This window comes from Mustela erminea, chromosome 6, assembly GCF_009829155.1.
Source record: "Mustela erminea isolate mMusErm1 chromosome 6, mMusErm1.Pri, whole genome shotgun sequence".
NCBI lineage: Eukaryota > Metazoa > Chordata > Mammalia > Carnivora > Mustelidae > Mustela > Mustela erminea.
Window position 1 is genome coordinate 106,634,796 of NC_045619.1, and position 20,196 is coordinate 106,654,991.

The following is a 20,196-nucleotide window of genomic DNA, read 5'->3' on the forward strand; positions in this document are numbered from 1 at the left end:
ATTCACTTGTGGCATACTGAATTTTTATAAATTAAATCATGTTTTGTGTATAGTTGGAACTCTGTTGCTTAAAGACCCCTTGGAAGAGGAATTTAAATGTTTTTGTAATGAAAATACAATGTAAATTTTCAGATTTATAAGTTACAATTTTTATTTATTTTTGCCTCCCTTTCTTCCTGTAGCCATCCTTTATTAATGAAATCAGAAACTTTAAACTTGATTCTTTCCCTCCATTTCAGTGGAATGCTTTAGTGATTGATAGTCTTCTACCCAGTTGATTTAATAATTTTCATTGAATTTTACCCAAAATTTATGAAGAAAACCACTTAGTGAGTTTGCTGATCGCTAGCTTTTATTTGCACCAGAGAAAAACTGTTAACATTATCTACTCAATATATCTGTTTTTTATTAATGTTGTATTAATGCTTTGATTCCCATAGTAGCCTCCAGCTATTACTTATCCATGTGCATGTTACAGAGAAATGTCCAAGTTAAATTAGTTTTTAAGCTGAGCCCTGTGAAACCAAGTAAAGAAGTATGAAAGATGTCCTCTTTCTGCACACCAAGCTTGGTTTACTGTTTTGTGGTGTGATTAAACTGGCATTCACAGTGCTTATCATTGGCAGAGCCTTGGGCCAATAAAAATAAATGCCTTAATATCTACAAAGCACTTTTGAGATAGAAAGAGGGAAACAAGAGAGCAGGAAGTAAAAAGCTATATGTGTTCCATTGTTCTTTGTGCTAGAATGTTACTTTTCCTAGGTCATGAGGCCTCCTAGGTCTGACTTCCACCAAGAAGGGTTGTTATCTCTGGTTGAATCTGTGAGGCCTGAGGTGTAGAAACAAAAATATGAAAGAGAGAAGAAAATTAAATAAAGTAGGAGTGTTGGGGAAGAAGAATAAAATTGGAAAGAAAAAATAGAGGTGAGGCTTGAGGATATATATGTTTATTTCTCTTAGTACCAACATTTTGCTCAAAAGTCTAATGTAGGGGGCACCTGGGTGGCTCAGTGGGTTAAGCCTCTGCCTTTGGCTCCAGTCATGATCTCAGGGTCCTGGGATTCTCTGTCTCTCTCTGCCTGCTTGTGATCGATCTCTCTCTCTCTCTCTCTGTGTCAAATAAATAAGTAAAAGCTTAAAAAAAAAAGTCTAAGGTTATATGTCTTGTTTTAGACAATGATAGAAATTAAGATTAATGCATAAAATAAATGGATGCTCTCCATAAAATGCTTGTTCTTTCTTGTGTCATTATCAATAAATTAAGGAGAAATAGAGTGAGCAATACAGACCCAGCTCTTTTTAAAGAATGAAAACAAATGACAGTATAATTATTTTGCCACAGATCCCAAAAGTCAATTCATTATTTTTTTTTTTTTTTTTTTTTTTTTTTTTTTTTTTTTTTTTTTTAAAGATTTTATTTATTTATTTGAGAGAGAGACAGTGAGAGAGAACATGAGCGAGGAGAAGGTCAGAGGGAGAAGCAGACTCCCCATGGAGCTGGGAGTCCGATGCGGGACTCGATCCCGGGACTCCAGGATCATGACCTGAGCTGAAGGCAGTCGTCCAACCAACTGAGCCACCCAGGCGCCCCAATTCATTATTTTAAGGCAGGAATTTTCTTTCATTTTCTGTTTTTCTATCACATGTTCAGATTTCTTGGCACAATACAACCATAGCATTGTGTCATATTCTTGGTCTGGTTTTTTTGGACTTTAGAAATTGATTTCGAATATACCAACAGTGCTGGGTTCTTCCCTTTATAGAGTTTGGGTAACAGGCATCAACTGTTGCAGTAAAACAACTCCAGAAGTTATATTGAGATGTGAGAATGGGTTCTCTCATTTTCTTTTCCTCTCTTCTGGTGTCATTCTAAGCAGAGTCTCTTTTCTTAGACGTGGGGGATTGTGTGCTTGTTCTGGCCAGCCTAAAACTTCTTCTCTCTTTCCTTTCCTGTGTATTTAAGTATGAGGAGATGATGGTTATCTGTTGGAATTCTGCATGTTGGCTGAGTGCTGTTACAAGATACAGTGCAGCCCTGACTGCTACTGCACTGAGATGCTGAGTAGAACTTGGGAGAAGAAGACACACAACTGTCCTGACAGGTCTCGCTTCAGATTTATGGCTCCATATTTCAAATGTGTTCCCAATTATACAGGCAAATGCCTATTAAATTTGATTCTACATTTCCAGAGATGATTATATCCAACTCTCTCTTCTCTTATAAAATCTACAAAGTCCCTCCCCTCTCCCCCTCTCCCCCTATCTCACAGCTGCTGACCTCACTTCATATTACAGTGAGAAAAATGCAGATCAGATGCCACTCACTGCATCTTCCCAGCATTAGATCTGCCAGTTTATGTGCATCTGTACTGGTGTGTTTTGCATGTTCTTTTACAGTGGTGTCACTATTCTAAGTTTAACACTACCACTTTTTCTCTTAATCCTATCCTAGTCCCCCAGTTCAAGAATGGTGCTTTCCTTTATTTTAGAAAATTTGCTCTCTCCTAGTGCATTATTTAAGCATACTTCAACATTTCCACCCTCTGTCTTTGAAAATCCCTCCCTTGACATGATAGTCCTTTCTAGCTGGCTCTCCCTTTTTCTCTTTCCCTGCTCAGTAAATCTTGTTAAAAAATTGACTGTATATAATTGCTATCAGCGTTATCTCACCTTTCTTCAAGTTCATCAAGTCAGGCTTCTCTTTCATTTATTTATTTATTTATTTATTTAGGCTGTTTTTAATCACTTCCTTGAAACTGCTTTTGCCAGGATTTCAGATGGTGTATTTCCAGGTTCCAGGTCCATAAGTCACTTTCTGTCACCTTACTTTCCCTTTCAGCATCATTCTATCCACTCCCTTCTACCTTCTCCCTTCCTTGAAACGCTATTTTCTTTTGGGATTTCTGACAACAGATTCTACTTATTTCATCTGTCCTTCATTTGTCATTTCTTCTCTGTTGTCATTTCTGGCTCTCCCATACTCCCTTAGAATTCACAGGGCTCCATTTTTAGCCCTCTTGTCTTTTTTATTACGTATACATTTCTCAGAAGATGTCTTCAAGTCTTATGACTTCACGACTTTCAATATTGATCATGTATTTATTGCTCCCATCTATTGTGTATATGGGATGTATCTGTCATGTATATATACATGTGTGTACACACATACACACACACGTAAGAAGCTCCAGAATAATATACTGTGGAGATAATTTCTCCATGATATCTTTAATGAGATATCAGACTTCACTTGGCCCAGAACGAATCTCTTCATTTTGCCCTGCCTTTTCAAAACTTGTTTGCCACGTTCCCCAGTTTAATAAATGGTATCACATTCATCTGTTGCCTAAGAATAAATCACCAACTAATTCCTAATTTGTCTCTCACTCCCTACATTAAAACTATAAGGAAGTCCCAATATATATGAAATTCAACCTTTTCTGTCCATGCTTTCCTCCTGTGAAGCATCATCTCTTGCTCAGACTACCAGAGTAGCTTTCTGACTGGTACCTTCTACTAGTCTCTTCTCCATAGCTAGCTAGACTGAGCTCTTAAAGCTTATAGTAAATGTGGTCACTCCTTGCTTAAGGCCTTGCTGTGCTCCCCGCTTACACTGAGGATAAAATCCAAATTCCTTACCATGGTTTATGAGATTCTGCATCTCTGACTACTTGCCAGCTCTGTGACCCCACCACTTACGACTTCTCCTCACGATATCAACTTTAAAAAAAAAAAATGAGCCAAGTTTTTGCTATGCTCAAAGCATTTATGTTCTCTCTACCTCTTCCTCTAGTTCCTTACATGGCGCACTTTTCACATCCTCCATGACAGTTCCTTAGTGATATCTACCCTGACCATTGTAGCACAATAAACTATATCTCTATTCATGTATTCAGTATCTCTATTACATGGCTCAGTTTTATTTTTGCCATAGCACAAGCCACTGTGGTATGAGATGCTTCTTTTTTAGTTTATGTTGTTTTGCCTCTTTCAAAAATAAGTTCCATGAGACCAGTGAGGTTATACTCTATTCTCTTTCTTAAAACTGTGCAGCCCTTGGTTGGCATTCAGTATTTGCTAAATAGATAAGTGGAGGTTAGCTCTTTTCAGAAAAAATTGACAGTTGGGTTTAGAAAGCATGCTGGATTCTCCCCCACCCCCCACCATATATGTGCTGCCAAAGCAAGCATGAGGATTTTTTTGTTTTTTTGTCTTAAGATATACTTATTTATTTGAAAAAGGGAGGGAACATGAGTGGTGGAAGGGGCAGAGGGAGAGGAAAAGAGAGAATCTCAAGCTGACTCCCCCTTGAACATAGAGTCCAACTTGGGGCTTGATCCCACCACCCATGAAGTCATGACCTGCGCTAAAATCACCATTTGGTTGCTCAACTGACTGAGCCACCCAGGCTTTCCAGAATGCATACTGATTTTAACTTTATCTTAGTTGGTAGAAACTTGAATTTTTATTAGGTTATTTTTAATTAGTTTTTAGGAGATATTCTTTTGTACTTTATGATACCAAGGGATTACTTCCTAAAGGAGAAGGTGGGGCGCCTGGATGGTTCAGTTCGTTGTGTCTGGCTCTTGGTTTCGGCTCAGTCTGTGATCTTAGAATCATGGGATCAGGCCCTACATTTGGTTCACTGCTCAGCTCGGAGTCGTCTTGAGATTCATAATCCCTCTCCCTCTGCACCCTTCCAAATAAATAAATCAGTCTTAAGAAAGGATAAAATAAAAGGCTTTTCAGTGACTTATAAACTTCTGCAGCAAGGATAAGCAAACTATGGGCCCTGTGTACCCTTTGTACAGCCTGCAAGCTAAGAATGGTTTTCATATATTTAAAATGGTTAAAAACAACAGAGAAGAATATGTGACATGGATTAAAAATGGCTTACAAAGTGCATAATACTCTCTGGCTTTTTACCAACCAAAAACAAAAAACAAAAATAAAAAACCCAAAAAAAGTTTGCACACCCTTGCTGGAGGGTCTGGCCCTTCATTCCCTGTGTGACCTCATCTATCAGTATGCTGTGTCTCCATCTACTTTGATCACATTAGTCAGGCACACTCTTAACATCAGGACTTTTGCATCTTCTGTTTCCTCTCTATGGAACACTCTCTCCTTCATAGGTGCATAGCTGTGGCTTATTTCTCCTTTTCCTTTACATCTTTACTTAGATGTTCTATTCACAGTGCGGCTTTTCCCAAGCACTTCATTTATTTTTTAATTTTAAAAGATTTTATCACTTACTTGACAGACACACAGAGGGAACACAAGCAGAGGGAGTGGGAGAGGGAGAAGCAGACTTCCTGCTAAGCAGGGAGCCCAATAGGGGGCTCGATCCCAGGACCCTGGGATCATGACCTGAGCCAAAGGCAGATGCTTAATCAACTGAGCCACCCAGGCATACGCTGAGCACTTCATTTAAAATTGCAGTCTCACCCCCATTCCCTCTTTTTCTCTTATTTTTTTCCACTAGATTTATTACCACTGACATGCAGTGTATTTTACTTATATTCTCTCTCTTCCCATAGAGAAGGAAGAGAAGTTTGGGTTTTATTCTGAGTGTAAGGGGGGAGCACAGCAAGGCCTTAAGCAAGGAGTGACAGGATTTACTGTAAGCTTTAGGAGTTCAGTCTAGCTGACTATGTAGAAGAGACTAGTAGAAGAGTAAAATACAGAAGTAAAGGTACCAGTCAGAAAGCTACTCTGGTAGTCTGAGCTAGATAATGCTTCACAGGAGAGCATGGACAGAAGTGGTTGAATTTCAGATATATTTGGACTTCCTTATAGATTTAATGTAGGGAGTGAGAGACGAATTAGGAATATTCCCAAACTAATACCTAGCACATAGAAGCTTTCATGAAATATTTATTGAATTAATGGTAATGGATTAGAGTTTCTTTGAGATCAAAATTTTAAAAAGAGCTTTTGGGGCACCTGAGGGTCTCAGTCAGTTAAGCATCTGCCTTTGTCTCAGGTCATGATCTCAGGGTCCTGGATGGAGTCCTGCATTGGGCTCCCTGCTTAGCAGGGAGAGGCAGACTCCTTCTCCCTCTGCCTCTGCTGCTCCCCTTGCTTGTGCTCTTTCATGCTCTGTGTCTGTCAAATACATACATACATACATACATACATACATACATACATACATATTTTAAAAAGAGATTTCTGTCAAAAACATCAATTCTGTTAACTTTGAGTAACTGCTGTCAGTTAGGCCTTGCCTCAGATATGTGGAGATATATAATACAAGGTCCTTGCCTACAAGGTGACTAGTGTAGTAGTGAGAACAAACATGGAAATAAGTGAAATTAAATATAAGATGGGACTAATCATGGTGCTTTTCCCTTGCTGATTAAAAGCTGTTGAGTTGGTGCTCCCTTCGGCAGTACATATACTAAACTTTGAACAATACAGAGATTAGCATAGCCCCTGCAAAAGGATGACAGGCAGATTTGTGAAATGTTTTATTTATAAAACAAAAACTGTTGATCATTTAAAGCATTTTTTGTAAAATTTAACAGTGTTTATATCAAACTCTACATTGTTAATGATTTTATATTCTTTTTTAATGATTTTTATCATAAAATCTTTCTTTTTTTTAAATCATGACTTATTATCTGTAGATTGTTAAGGATACAGTTCCATAAAAATAAATGTCCCTCCTTAAAGCAGCTCTTAAACATTGTCATTAGACATAAAACATATAAAACTATTATTTATTTTCTTGTATACTTTTGGGGATGGTATCATATGAAATTGATATATGTTTTTAAAGGTTTTATTTACTTATTTGACAGAGGGAGCAAAAGCAGGGAGAGTGACAGGCAGAGGGAGAGGGAGAAGCAGGCTTCCCGCTAAGTGGGGAGCCCATTGTGGGGCTTAATCCCAGTACCGTGGGATCATGATCTGAGCTGAAGGCAGACGCTTAACTGACTGAGCCACCCAGGCACTCCTGAAAGGGATATTTTTTAAGCCAAGTGTAGGTGTTTAGGTAGTATTACGAAATTTCACATCTTAGTTTTTATACTAAGTGAGTGTTAATGGAGCTGTTCTCAGGAAGATAGAAGGAGAGGAAGTGTGTGTGTGTGTGTGTGTGTGTGCGCGCGCGCGCGCGTGCACACACATGCAATATCTGTATATTCTCTCTCTCTCTAGCATTTTCGACATTATATAGATGTTTAATAGGTAATACTTTATCAGTATAATTTTGCTTCTAAGTAGCATATTTTTAAGCTCTTTTTCTTTTTTTGAAGATTTATTTGTTTTAGAGAGAGAGCATGAGATGAGCAGGGGAAGGGACAGAAGGAGAGAGAGAAAATCTCAAGCGAACTCTGCACTGAGTGTGGGGCCTGACACAGGGTTCAGTCTCATGCCCCTGAGATCATGACCTTAGCTGAAATCAAGAGTTGAATGCTCAACTGACTGAGCCAGCCAGGTGTCCCTTTTAAGCTCTTTTTTTTAGCTTAAACTTCTTTTTTCTGGTGAAAACACAAATAGCTGAGTCAGGTTTGATTTTTGGTATTTCTTTAAACCTGACAATAGTAGCATTCTATTTTTTTCTTAAATTTGCGTGGGAGATTTTTATGTTGGGTAACCTATTATGTATGTATTATGTGTGTCTTTTTGAGAAAGGGAAAGCCATTAGACATGTAGTTTCTGAAAAAAGTATTGATGGCTTCTTAATAAAATGGAAGTTTTGAAGAGCAAGAATTATTCCTTTCTAGTTGTTCTTAGGTGCTTAAAGATAAGGAAAGTGTTCATTTTTCATTGCATTGTAATGTTAAACTGTATTTTCCCTAAACTCTATTGTTTTGGGTAGATTTATCAATAGAGGGGATGTACTTAGTTTCCTTTTTATGCATGTGTTGAACAAATATTTAATGAGCATCTGTACACTAGGAGGAACTATGCTAGGTGTTAAGAATTAGGAAAATGTAGCAAACATGGACCTTGAACTCTAGGAAAGCATTTTCATTCCTTTTTCTTTAGTTTTTTTTTTTTTAAGATTAAAAAAATTTTTAAGTAATCTCCACATCCAGTGTGGGGCTCAGACTTACAACCCCTAGATCTAGAATCATAGGCTCCACTGACTGAGGTAGCCAAGCGCCCCTAGGAAGACATTTTCATAGATACAATGAGATATAAATCTGGTTCACAGTAATATAGCAGCAATAATAGGAACAAATTAACATGTCATAAGTTATATTTAGTTAAAGTGAATGCAGGAGCTGAAAGGGATCAGTAGTAGTTATGGCCTAACAGATTTACCTAAGTTTGGGTTTGAATTTTAAGAGGTAGAGACTGAGGGAACAATGACAAATTAAATAGGGGCAGATTTAGTAGATCTGATGTGATCCTGAGAATTCTGTATTTTCAGCAAGCTCCCACATGATGCTAATGATATATATTCATATAAAACTTCTTGTGACGGAGACCAGTAGAGATCAGATTGTCTTTTCCATTTTTGCTTTTTTCTCTTCTTACCCATTAATTTATTCATGTTTGTGTGAGAGTGGAGAGTGTTCAGTCTATTATTTATCATTTCGTTGTTAAAATAGTTGAGAACTCATCAATTGAGAATCAGATTTTAAAGGATTAATTCATTTATGAATCTCCTTTCTCCTTTTCCTGCTTGAAGAATAATAAATATATAAGTCCACTTAGAATTTAATCCCAATTAATTAATTCAGGCATAATAGCAGTCTGAGAGAGTTTATAAAAAAATCTATACTAAGCCATTTAAATCCTTTTCATTCTGTTTGTACTTTAAGGTATGGATTTACTAACATATTTGGATTTTGTTGTCAATTTGGATTTAAATCAAATTATATATTGATCTTTTATAAGTAAAGAAAAGGTAATTTCATGTTTCAAAGGTTCTGTTTTGTCTCAGAATATTTATTTCTGAATATACATTGTAGTAACATCTTTTATTTTTACTCTTAACATATGTTTTGATGATACTGCCTTTTGTATTCTTTACCTAAGAAACAGTATTGAAAAGGATATTAGTGAGATAAGAAATTGGGTGTATTCATTCCCTCTAGTTAATTTGTGAATTCAGAATTCTACATACACTCGTGCTTGTGTGTGCACACATACATAATACAAGGAGGAGGGGTAGAAAAGACAATAGGAGAGAGATTGATTTAATCCTCTTATAATATTCTGTACTTTTTTTTACTTCTCTGACTTTCAAGATAAAATCGTTTTATTTTCATATTTAATTATCCTTTATTCTGTACAGTGAAAATATAGAAGTAATAGCCAGAAAACTAAGATAAAGAACAGAAATTGAAAGTATAAAAAGAAAACCTTAGGAAGTAGAAAATTAAAGATCAAAAAAATAAGGGAAACTTAAATGTGCCATAGTTGGACTACCTTCTATTAGTGTGATACAGAAGACCCTATTTTGAGATAAAACTGTATCTCATTTAAAAAAATGTAGGTATTTATGTATTTGTTTTAGAGAGCATGCATGTGTGTGCACGTGAGCAGGGGGAGGGGTAGGGGGTGAAGGAGAGAATCTCAAGTAGGCCCGGTGCCAAACAGGGAGCCCCATGGAGGGCTTGATCTCATGACCTAACCTGAGCTGAAATCAAGAGTCTGCTGTTTAACCAACTGAGCCACCCAGGTGCCCACATGTCTCATTTTTTAAAAACATAACTTTAAAATGTTTTAAAAAAACTTTGTCTATTGGGGCATCTGGGTGACTCAGGTCATGTCTCAGTGTTGTGAGATCAAGCTCTGAGTCAGGCTTCACTCTTAGCTTGGAATCTGCTCGGGATTCTTTGCCTCATCTTTCCCTCTCCCTCTGTTCCTCACCCAAACTGTGTGCTCTGTCTCTCTCTCCAAAATAAATAAAATATATAAAAAGTATTTTGTCTATTTTAGAAAATTTAGAAACTACAGAAAACCATTAGGAAAAAATTAAAAACAGCTGAGATTTTTAACTTTTTAGTATTTTAATTTTTAATTTTTTTGATTTTGCGTGTGTATGTGTGTACATGCACACATGTATGTTTAGGATCATGCTTTGAATTCAGCTTGGTATTCTGTATTTGTTTCTTAGCATTTTATCATGTCTTTTTGGAGTTGATGGAGATAATCATTAAAATTCTGTGACCAGTATTTTGAAAATCAGAAATAACATTTTTGGTTTTTAAACACACACTACAAGTTGGATTGGAATGGTTGTTGGGATGGGGTAGGGACAGTGGGATTTTTTTATTCTCTTTTCTGAAATACAGCTAAAAACACCCTGAACTAGATCTGTGACTTAAGGGTAAAGTCAGAAATTTTAAGAAATCATTAGCTCTCGGATAATATTATGATAAAAAGTACTGAAGAGTGAAATGGGTTTTAATTGGATTAAATGTTAAGCGTATAAAGTTGGCCCTCGAACCAAAAAATACACAGGTAATTTTAATTAGGTTTCTTACTCTATGTAACCAAGTCACCAGGTTGCTGTAGGCATTAGTGGTTGCTAGCACCATCTGGAATAATGCATATATGTAGAGTGAGAAGAATTATACGCCAGGTGAGATTTTTTTCTCCCTTAAAACAGAGTGAAATGTTTGTACCTAGTAAAGCAATGTTATGAGGAATTTAATTTTGAGAAAGAGCAATTTGATTCATGAAAACAATTTTGCTTCATTTTTTTGGCCTTTTTAAATGCAAAGTACCAATCTTTTTTTTCCATTAGTTGATATAATTGATATCAGACTAACAAAAATGGAATTACTAGCATAGAAAATGATGTAATGAGGAGGGTGAAATGTAAACATGACTTAGGTTTCTATTTCTTTTATTGGTAACTATTTTTATTATATTCTCTGTGGTTGAATCTTTCTGTGAATAGTCAAGATAGCAGAAAGTACAGATCTGAAATGTGACCTTGGCATAGCTTATTAGTATGTACTTCCATTAGAGAATGACTTTTTATCCTACTATTTATGTCATTAATATAGTATTTGATTTTGAATAAGTTTTTTAGTTAAAATTCTATGCTGAAGAAACATTTAGAAATTACTTTTAAAAATTTTGTTGCGTGTAGGTGGGATCATATTCAGATCAACCTAAAAGAGAATGTGTGTTTTCAAAACCTTGTAGAGAGGATTCCACAGTTATGTTTTTGACAGTATTATTAACTATATTCTCTGAGAAACCTTCGTTACAGACAACAATAAAAATGCCAGAATTCTTTCATTAATTTCATAAATGTATAGTTAAGCTGGAGGAAAGTAAAGAAATTTATAGGGGTAAATACACAAAATATAAAAGATAGGGTTTGTCTTGTGATAAAATTGGTTTAACATTGGAAAATCTCAAAGACATGTCAATAAAATAAGCATTCATGTATTCACAACTAAAATGACAACTTTTGGCAGACAAGGAAAGATTAAAAAGTTCCCACAGAAAAAAGTTAACAGATATTCTAGTCAATTATGAAATGTAAAAGCATTTTGTTGAATCAAGAGAAGGACAAAGATACTCACTCTTACTACTCCTTTTCATCATGCTTCTGGAAATTCTAGGAAGTTCAATGAGAAAAGATAAAAAGAATGAAAGATTGAAAAAATCCTGAAATACCCAAAAGAATATACAGAAAAATTATTAGCAGAAACATTTACCAAGATCGTTCCATATAAACCCACATATTGAAATCAGATGCATGTCCACATGCCAGCAAGAAAACATTAGAATAAAATTAATTTAATAAACTATATCACTGGAATAATTGATTTAAGAAAGGTTCATCTGGGTTTGGGACTATTAGATGAAAAGTTGATGAAAGGTGAATTTTATACACAGATGAGAAGGCTGTTACTACCTTAATACATTGATGAATCCTAGCTTTGTTAAGAATGGGAAAACCAGACATTACATGCTTTCCAATGTGAGGCAATATGAAATATACACTGCCATTATTTAGTATTATGACTTACAGAGTTAAAACTGAATCTGGTCAAGTCTTTCAGGCTAAATCTCAGTATCTAAAGAAAAGGAAAAGCAGGAAATGAGTTAAATGACTCCATGAAGAAACAGACAAATAGCCCAAAATGTATGTCATTTTATAAGAAAAACTGAAATCTGTTTCTTTAAGAAGTCAGTGGCATTTTAAAAAGGGGGCAGAGGAAGAAGTGAGGGATTTTTCACTAGATTAATAGAACTTGGAAGGATTTAACAAACACAGTGCTGTGAACCTTTAATGAATTCTGATTCAAACAAGCCAACTGTGAAACAATTTATTTTGAGATGACTGGGGACCATTGAATATGTATTGGACATTAGATAACAATGAATTGTTAATTTTGTCAATACTTACATTGTTGAAAACTATTTTTGGGGGAGTACTTTTTATAAGGAACTTTGTAATGACATGGTGTCTGAAATTTAAAATGACAACAAAAAATATAAGGTCCCTAGGAATAAAATAAAGTCTTTTATTGAAGAAATTCAAACACTTGTTGAAAACAAAGGTTAAGGATAACTAAATAACTAGAGAGACATACCATGTCAATGAATTGAAAGGTTAAAGAGCATGAATATGTCTGTTCTTCCCATATTGATTTGTAGATTCAGTACAGTTTCAATAAAATTCCCAAAAGGTGGCTGCTGAGTTTTGATTGCTCTAGTTGATTGGTTGATTGGCTGGTTTTGCAGAGTTTGATAGCCTGGTTCTGAAGTTTATATGAGAAGTCTAAAGGCCAGGAAACACCAAAATGGTCCTGAATAAGAACAAGGTAGGCAGGCTTGCCTGAAATAACTATTGAGATTTTGTATAAAGGCATAATAATTAAGGAAATACAGATTTGGCACAGAAATTTGCAAAGATACCAGAGAGCCACAAAATAGGCACACTTGTTTTCAGAAACTTTCTATATGACAGTTGTGACAGTGCATGTTAGTGCTGCTAGGACAATTAGCTATCAATATATGTAAAAAATGAAATTTTATTCTTACCTCATGTCATACCCGAAAAGTGAAATTATGTCTTTAGTTCATATCATATACAGCATCAGTGTCAAATGGATTAATGACTTCAGTGTGAAAGACAAAGTTACAAAATTTTTAAGAGAATATCTTTATGAGGTTGGGATAGGGAAGATCCTGTGAAAAAAATCACAAAATTGCAAACCATAAAGAAGATTGGTACACTTGATACAATAAAAATTTTAAAATTTTATAATTAAAAACATATCATAAAGGTAATTCATAGATTGGAAGAAAATATTTGTATAACATATAATAGGGGATTATTATACAAAATACATAAAATATACTTAAAGTCATTAAGAAAAAGATACCTAATTAAAAAATGGGCAGAAGATATAAGTAGCTATATCACAGATGTAGAAACAGGAATGGCCAAATACCATATGGAAAGATGTTCAGAACTACTGGGGAAGATGGCAGAGTAGGAGGGCCCTAAGCTCACCTCATCCAATGGATACATCTAGATAACAGCCACATAATTGTACATAACCCAGAAAATGACCTGACGACTGATAGAACAAATTCTCTGTAGCTAAATGTAGAGAAGAGGTCACATTGAAGAGGGTAGGAAGGGTGGAAAAGTGGTCAGCAGCTAAAGGGACCCACAGGGTTTTCTGTGGGAGGGAGGGATGCCTGAGATGTGCAGAAATCAAAGAAACAGACTCTCACACTAGGAATTCCAAAATCATTTGTCTTTGAAAAACAGAGGTGCTGAATTTCATGAATTCTTCTAGTGAGTGGGGCTTAAAAATCTGGAAATCTGAAATTCAGCAGACTCCTGGGAGAGCCAGTAGAGTGAGAGGAACCTGAGTCCCCACTTTCAAAGAGATAGCACAACAAATAGCTCCCTAGAGATACAGCATAGAAGCAGCAGTTTGAAAAATACATGGGGTATACTGGAGGAAGATTTGTTTACTAATCTCAGAGTGTGTGCTGGAAGGAGAAGCATCCCGTGAGATTTCTCCAGGAATGAAGAAGCTGTTGGACACCATTTCCCTACCCAACTCACAAGCATAAACACATGGCCACCTGTGGGAACAAGCTCAATGTCCATACTAGTATGGAAACCACTTAAGGCTTTCAGCTGACTTTACAGTAGAAACTTTGCAGGCCAGAAGGGAGTGGCATGATATATTCAATGTCCTGAAAGAAAAAAACCTGCAGCCAAGAATACTCTATCTAGCAAGACTATTACTCAGAATAGAAGGAGAGATGAAGAGTTTTTCCCAAACAAAAGTTAAAGAAATTCATGACCACTATACCAGTCTTAGAAGAAATGGTGAAGGGGACCGAATGGAAAAGAAAGACCATAAGAGTAAAAGCAATAACATAAAAGAGTAAACACAATAGAATTAAGTATATCTATAAAAATCAGCCAAAGGATTCACACAATAAAGAGATGTATGATACTGTATACCTAAATGTGGGAAGTGTACGGGGAAGGAGTAAAGAATGAGCTCAAACTTAAGTGACCATCAACTTAATATAGACTGTTACCTGCATAAGATGTTGTATATAAACCTAATGGTAATCATAAAGCAAAAACTGATAATAGATATGCAAAGAATAAAGAGAAAGGAAGCCAAATGTATCACTAAAGAAAGTCAACAAATTGTGAAAGCAAGAGAAGAACTACAAAAACAACCATAAAACATGTAACAAAATAACAATAAATACATAGCTATCAAAAATTACTTTCAATATAAATGGACTAGATGCTCCATTCAAAAGATACAGGGTGACAGAGTAGATAAAAAAAAAAAAGCAAGACCCATCTGTGTGCTACCTACCAGAGATTCGTTTCAGACCTGAAGACACATGCAGATTGGAAGTGATGGGATAGAAAAGCAATTATCATACAAACCAAAATTAAAAGAAAGCTGAGGTAGCAATACTTGTATCAGACAAAATAGACTTTAAGACTGTAACAAGAGACAAAGAAGGACACTATATTATTATAAAGGGAACAATTCAACAAGAAGGCATAGCAATTGTGGCAATTGTAAATATGTATGCACCTGACGTGGCAGCACCCAGATACATAAAAGAGCTAATAAACATAAAGGAAATAATTGATAGTAATGGGACTTGAACTTCAATTGATAGAAGGGACTTCAACACCTAATTTACATCAACGGACAGATCATCTAAACAGAAAATAACAAGGAAATAGTGTTTGAGAAGGACACATTGGACCAGATGGATCTAACAGATATATTCAGAACGTTTCATCCTAAAACAGTAGAATACACCTTTTTTTCAAGTGCGCATGGTTACGTTCTTCAGAATGGATCACATATTAGGCCACGAAACAAGTCTCAACAAATTCAAAAAGGTCGAAGTCCTACGATGTCATTTCCAACCACAGCACTATGAAACTGGAAATCAACCATAAGAAAAAATCTGGAAAGACTACATATACATGGAGGTTAAACAACATGCTGTCATACAATGAATGGGTCAGCCGTGAAATCAAAGAGGAAATAAAAAAAATATGAAGACAAACATAAATGAAAAGACAGCAGTCCAAAATCTATATAGCAATATAGGCCTACCCCAAGAAGCATGACAAACCTCAACTAACCCTCCTGTAAGAGCTAGGAAAAGAAGAACAAACAAAACTCAAAACCAGTAGAAGGAAGGAAATAATAAATAGTAGAGCAGAAATAAACATAAACTAAAAAAGACCCCAACAGAACAAATCAGTGAACCCAGGAGCTGGTTCCTGGAAAAGATCAACAGGATTGATCTTGACTTGACTCCCCACAGAAAGAGAGGACTCAGATAAACAAAATCAGAAATGAAAGAGATAAAACAACTGAAACCACAGAAATACAAGGGTTATAAGAGAATATTTTGAAAAATTATATGCCAACAAATTGGATAGCCTTGAAGAAATGGATAAATTCCTAGAAATGTATAATTTACAAAAGTGAAATAAGAAGAAATAGAAAATTTGAACACATTGATTACCAGCAATGAAATTAAGGCAGTAATCAAAACCTCCCAACAAATAAAAGTTCATGACTAGAGACTTTTAGAGATTATTTCTACCAAACATTTAAAGAAGACCCATACCTATTCTTTTCCAAACTATTCAAAGAAACAGAAGAGAAAGAAAAGAAAGCTTCCAAATTCATTCTGTGAGGCCAGTACTATCCTGATACCAAAACCAGTTAAAGACTCTACTAAAAAAAAGAACTGCAGATGAATATCTGCATGAATGTAGTTTAAAAAATCTCTGATGAATGTAGTTTAAAAAAAAATCTCTGATGAATGTAGTTTAAAAAAATCCTCAACAATGTATTGTCAAACCAAATCCAACAATACATTAAAAAAAAATCAGTATCACCAAGCGAGATTTATTCCTTGGATAGAAGAGTGGTTTAATTCATAAACTAATGTGATATGTTACATCAGCAAGAGAAAGGATAAAAAACTGCATGATCATTTCAGTACATGGAGAAGAAGCTTTTGACAAAATACAACATCCATTCATGATAAAACTCTGAACGGAGTGGGTTTTCAGGGACCACGCTTCAACATAAAAAAGGCCATATATGAAAAACCCACCATAGGCATCATACTCAAATGAGGAAAAGGTGGGAGCTTTTCTCCTAAGTTCAGGAGCAAGACAAGGATATCCATTCTCACCCTTTCATTCTGGAAGTTAATAGGCTGGATTTAATAGGCTGTGTGTAACAGACAAGTTGGGGGAGTCTTGCTTTAGTGTGTCCTGCCATCCCTAGGAGGCTGCCAGGGTACTCTTTTTTTCTCTCTGTCAAGTCACTTTCTTTTGATGGCTCTTGTCACCATGATGGCAGTGAGGTCTGGGGACTGGAGACAGTGTGTCCCTAGAACCACAGCACGAATTCCTTGCCAGGGCCCGAGCATTCCTGATGCAGAGGCTGCTGCGGTCTCTGCTGTGAGCGCCTGCTCCTCTTGGCTCATCGTTTCTTCACATTCCATGTTACAGAACATCTGCACCCCAAGAAGGGTCTGGTGGAGGCAGATTTAACCCCTTGTTTTCCAAGGATCATGTAAAGTCATTGAAGTTGTGAAAGTCTATTTTTTTCCCCTGTAAATCTATTTTTCACAGAATATAAGAAACATCAATGACCGGATCTGTCCTCCCTCCTCTTTCCCCTTCACCTAAGATCATCATTCCTGTTTGTATTGTCTTTATGTCCAGAATAAACTAGGTGACTTATTTGTACAAAATGTTATTTTGTCACAAGAGACAGTAATAAAAGATTTTCACAGTTAAAAAAAAAAAAAAAAAAAGAAGTACTGGAAATCCTAACCATAGCAGACAACAAAAAGAAGTAAGAGGCCTCCAAATTGTCAAAGAAGAAATAAAACTTCTATTTGCATGTGACATGATACTGTATACAGATACTGTATACAGAAAGCCCTAAAGATTCCACCAAAAACCTTCCTGAACTGGTAAATGAATTCAGTAAGACCACAGTATACAAAAGCAATATATAGAAATCTGTTGCATTTCTATACATAGAAGCAGAAAGAGAAAATTAAAAAATAGTCCCTTACACAGTTGTACTAAAATATAAAATACCTAGGAATAAACTTAACGAAAGAGGTCAAAAGCCTATAATCTGAAAACTATAAAACATTGACGAAGGAAATGGAAGATAACACTAAAAAATGAGAAAATATTCCATGCTTATGGACTGAAGGAACAAATACTGTGAAAGTGTCCATATAGCTGAAGTAATGTATAAATATAATGCAATCCCTATGAAAATATCCATTATTTTTTTTCAGAGTTTCAGAGTTAGAACAAATGATCCTAAAACTTCTGTGGAACACAAAAGACCCTGAATAGCCAAGTGATCTTGAAAAAGAACAAAACTAGAGATGACACAATCCCAGATTTCAGGATGTAGTACAAACTTGTAGTAATCAAAACAGTATGGTACTGGCATAAAAATGGACACATAGATCAGTGGAACAGAATAAAAAACCCAGAAATAAGCCCACAATTACATCATCAATTAATCTATAAAGGAGGCAAGAATATGTAGTGGTGAAAAAGTCTGTTTAAAAAAAAAAAGTCTGTTTAAGAAATGGTGTTGGGAAAACTGGAGAGCTATGTGCAAAAGGGTGAAAGTGGACCACTTTCTTACACCATACACAAACATAAATTCAAAATTGACTAAAGACCTTGAAAATCCTGGAAGGAGATATTACTATTACAGATAGTAATTTCTCTGACATCGGGTGTAACAACATTTTTCTAGATATGTCTCTTGAGGCACGGGAAACAAAAGCAAAAGTAAACTGTTGGGACCACATTAAAATAATAAGCTTCTGCACAGCATAGGAAGCAATCAACAAGCAAGAAGAATGCGAGATCTTTGCAAATGACGTATCTGATGAAGGTGATAGGGATAAAGTATATAAAGAACTTCTGCAACTCAACATGAAAAAAACAAATAATCCAATTTAAAAAAGGACAGGAGACATGAATGGACATTTCTCCAAGGAAGACGTACAGATTACCAAAAGACACATAAAAGACGGTGAACACCACTCATCATCAGGGAGATTTATTTATTTGACAGAGATCACAAGTAGGCAGAGAGGCAGGCGCAGAGAGAGAGAGAGTAGGAAGCAGGCTCCCCACTGAACAGAGAGCCCGATGCGGGGCTCGATCCCAGGACCCTGGGATCATGACCTGAGCTGAAGGCAGAGGCTTTAACCCACTGAGCCACCCAGGCGCCCCCAATCTACTCTTTCATAGCACTGATGTTGGTAGCCTTTCCCTGTTTCCAACATAAATATCTGAATTGATTTCTTCAGACTACCCTTTCTCATGTTTTATGGCTTTGTGCTTCGTAAAGTACGTGCTTAAACTTAGTTTCTGAAATATCATTGTAACCAATTTGCTACCTTTGTTAGGAAAGAATTTTGAATTGCTAGAAAAATCTTGCAGCAAGAATTCTTTGTTCATTTTCAGCTGTTACTTGGTGTCAGTGGTATAGATTTGTAAATGAAAATGTTCTTTTCTGTGCATATATATGAAAAGCTTGGTTTTTCTCCCCTTTGTCAATAGGCAAGTGAAAGACCAGAATAAGAAGGTAGCAAATCTGAAGCACAAGGAACAGGTAGAAAAGAAGAAGAGCGCACAGATGCTTGAGGAGGCGCGACGAAGGGAGGACAATCTCAACGACAGTTCCCAGCAACTACAGGTTAGAACATGAGGACAGTCTGAAAGGATTGGGTGAAGAGATTTGATCCATAATTGCATGTTGTTTTCCTCTTCACCTTTATCCTCCTCTTTTTTCTCTTTGTAACCCTGCTTGCTGCCTTCCTCTGAGACCAACTGTTTAGCAATAAAGGAATGGCTTTAAATAGAAAAGGCAAGTTTTATTCCACAGCTTTGTGAGGACATCCCAGCATAGGAGAAAGTTCACCTTGCTTCAAGTCGATCACATTTAATTGGTAAGTTCAGTGTCAGTTTAATGAGTGGGTTCTGTTAAACTTCAGGGTGGTCCATGTTACAGTTTGCCATCTTCCTTCATTAAAGTGCGTTGCTAAACTTGGTTCATGTCTGTTGAGCTTCCCCCTGTGTTTTTCATTCTTCTTTTCCCTTTTTCCCTGCCTTTTCCTTTTTGACCTCTCCCTCTTTCTTCCCTCCTTTTTAAACATTCAGTGTAGAAAGCATATTTCACAGTCATACAGGATGTATAAACTATACTTTTTTACTTCAGCAGAGTGATAATTGATGTGTAGACCTAATGATTCACAAATGAGGGTGTAGTGATGATATGAGAAGTGTGTATATGTGCCCAGTACTTGGCCGTAGGCCCTGGTCATTCATAGCTTCTAACCTTTACAGTGATCCAGTGGGACAGATGGTTTTGTACACATTTTATAGGTAAGGAAACAGACTCAGAGAAATTGAATTAGTCACCTAAATGCACACAGTTTTCAAAGTGGCTCAGCCGTGACTTTAACTGAGACTTTGTGGATCTCTAGCCTGTCAGAATGAAGGTTTAAATTTTAGAGAAGACTATCATAAGCTTTGCTAGAAACCTCTGAAACTTCTGCCAAGGCTGCTAAGCCATTGTCACTTCATTTTTCTCTTTACAACTTCGAATTGGGTATGAGAGACTTTGTCACAGTTGCATTATCATGAAATCTTTACTAGAGAGATTTGGAGGAGTT

General features: G+C 36.1%; 1 protein-coding gene and 1 non-coding gene across 14 annotated transcripts in view; both read left to right on the plus strand.

Annotated features, from left to right (window-relative positions):
* ERC1 (ELKS/RAB6-interacting/CAST family member 1) overlaps window positions 1-20,196 on the plus strand; it is a 541,029-nt gene that overhangs the window by 213,580 nt on the left and 307,253 nt on the right. For all 13 annotated transcript variants that reach the window (XR_004287084.1, XM_032349214.1, XM_032349215.1 and 10 more), the window contains one exon: window positions 19,082-19,217. Coding sequence is in view for 12 of the 13 variants with exons in the window: in XM_032349214.1 (XP_032205105.1) it covers window positions 19,082-19,217 (136 nt within the window). In the remaining variant the exon portion in view is untranslated. The remainder of the gene's footprint in view (window positions 1-19,081; window positions 19,218-20,196) is intronic.
* Window positions 6,377-6,480, plus strand: LOC116594582. The gene has a single exon (XR_004287295.1). It is a non-coding gene; the product is annotated as a U6 spliceosomal RNA (small nuclear RNA).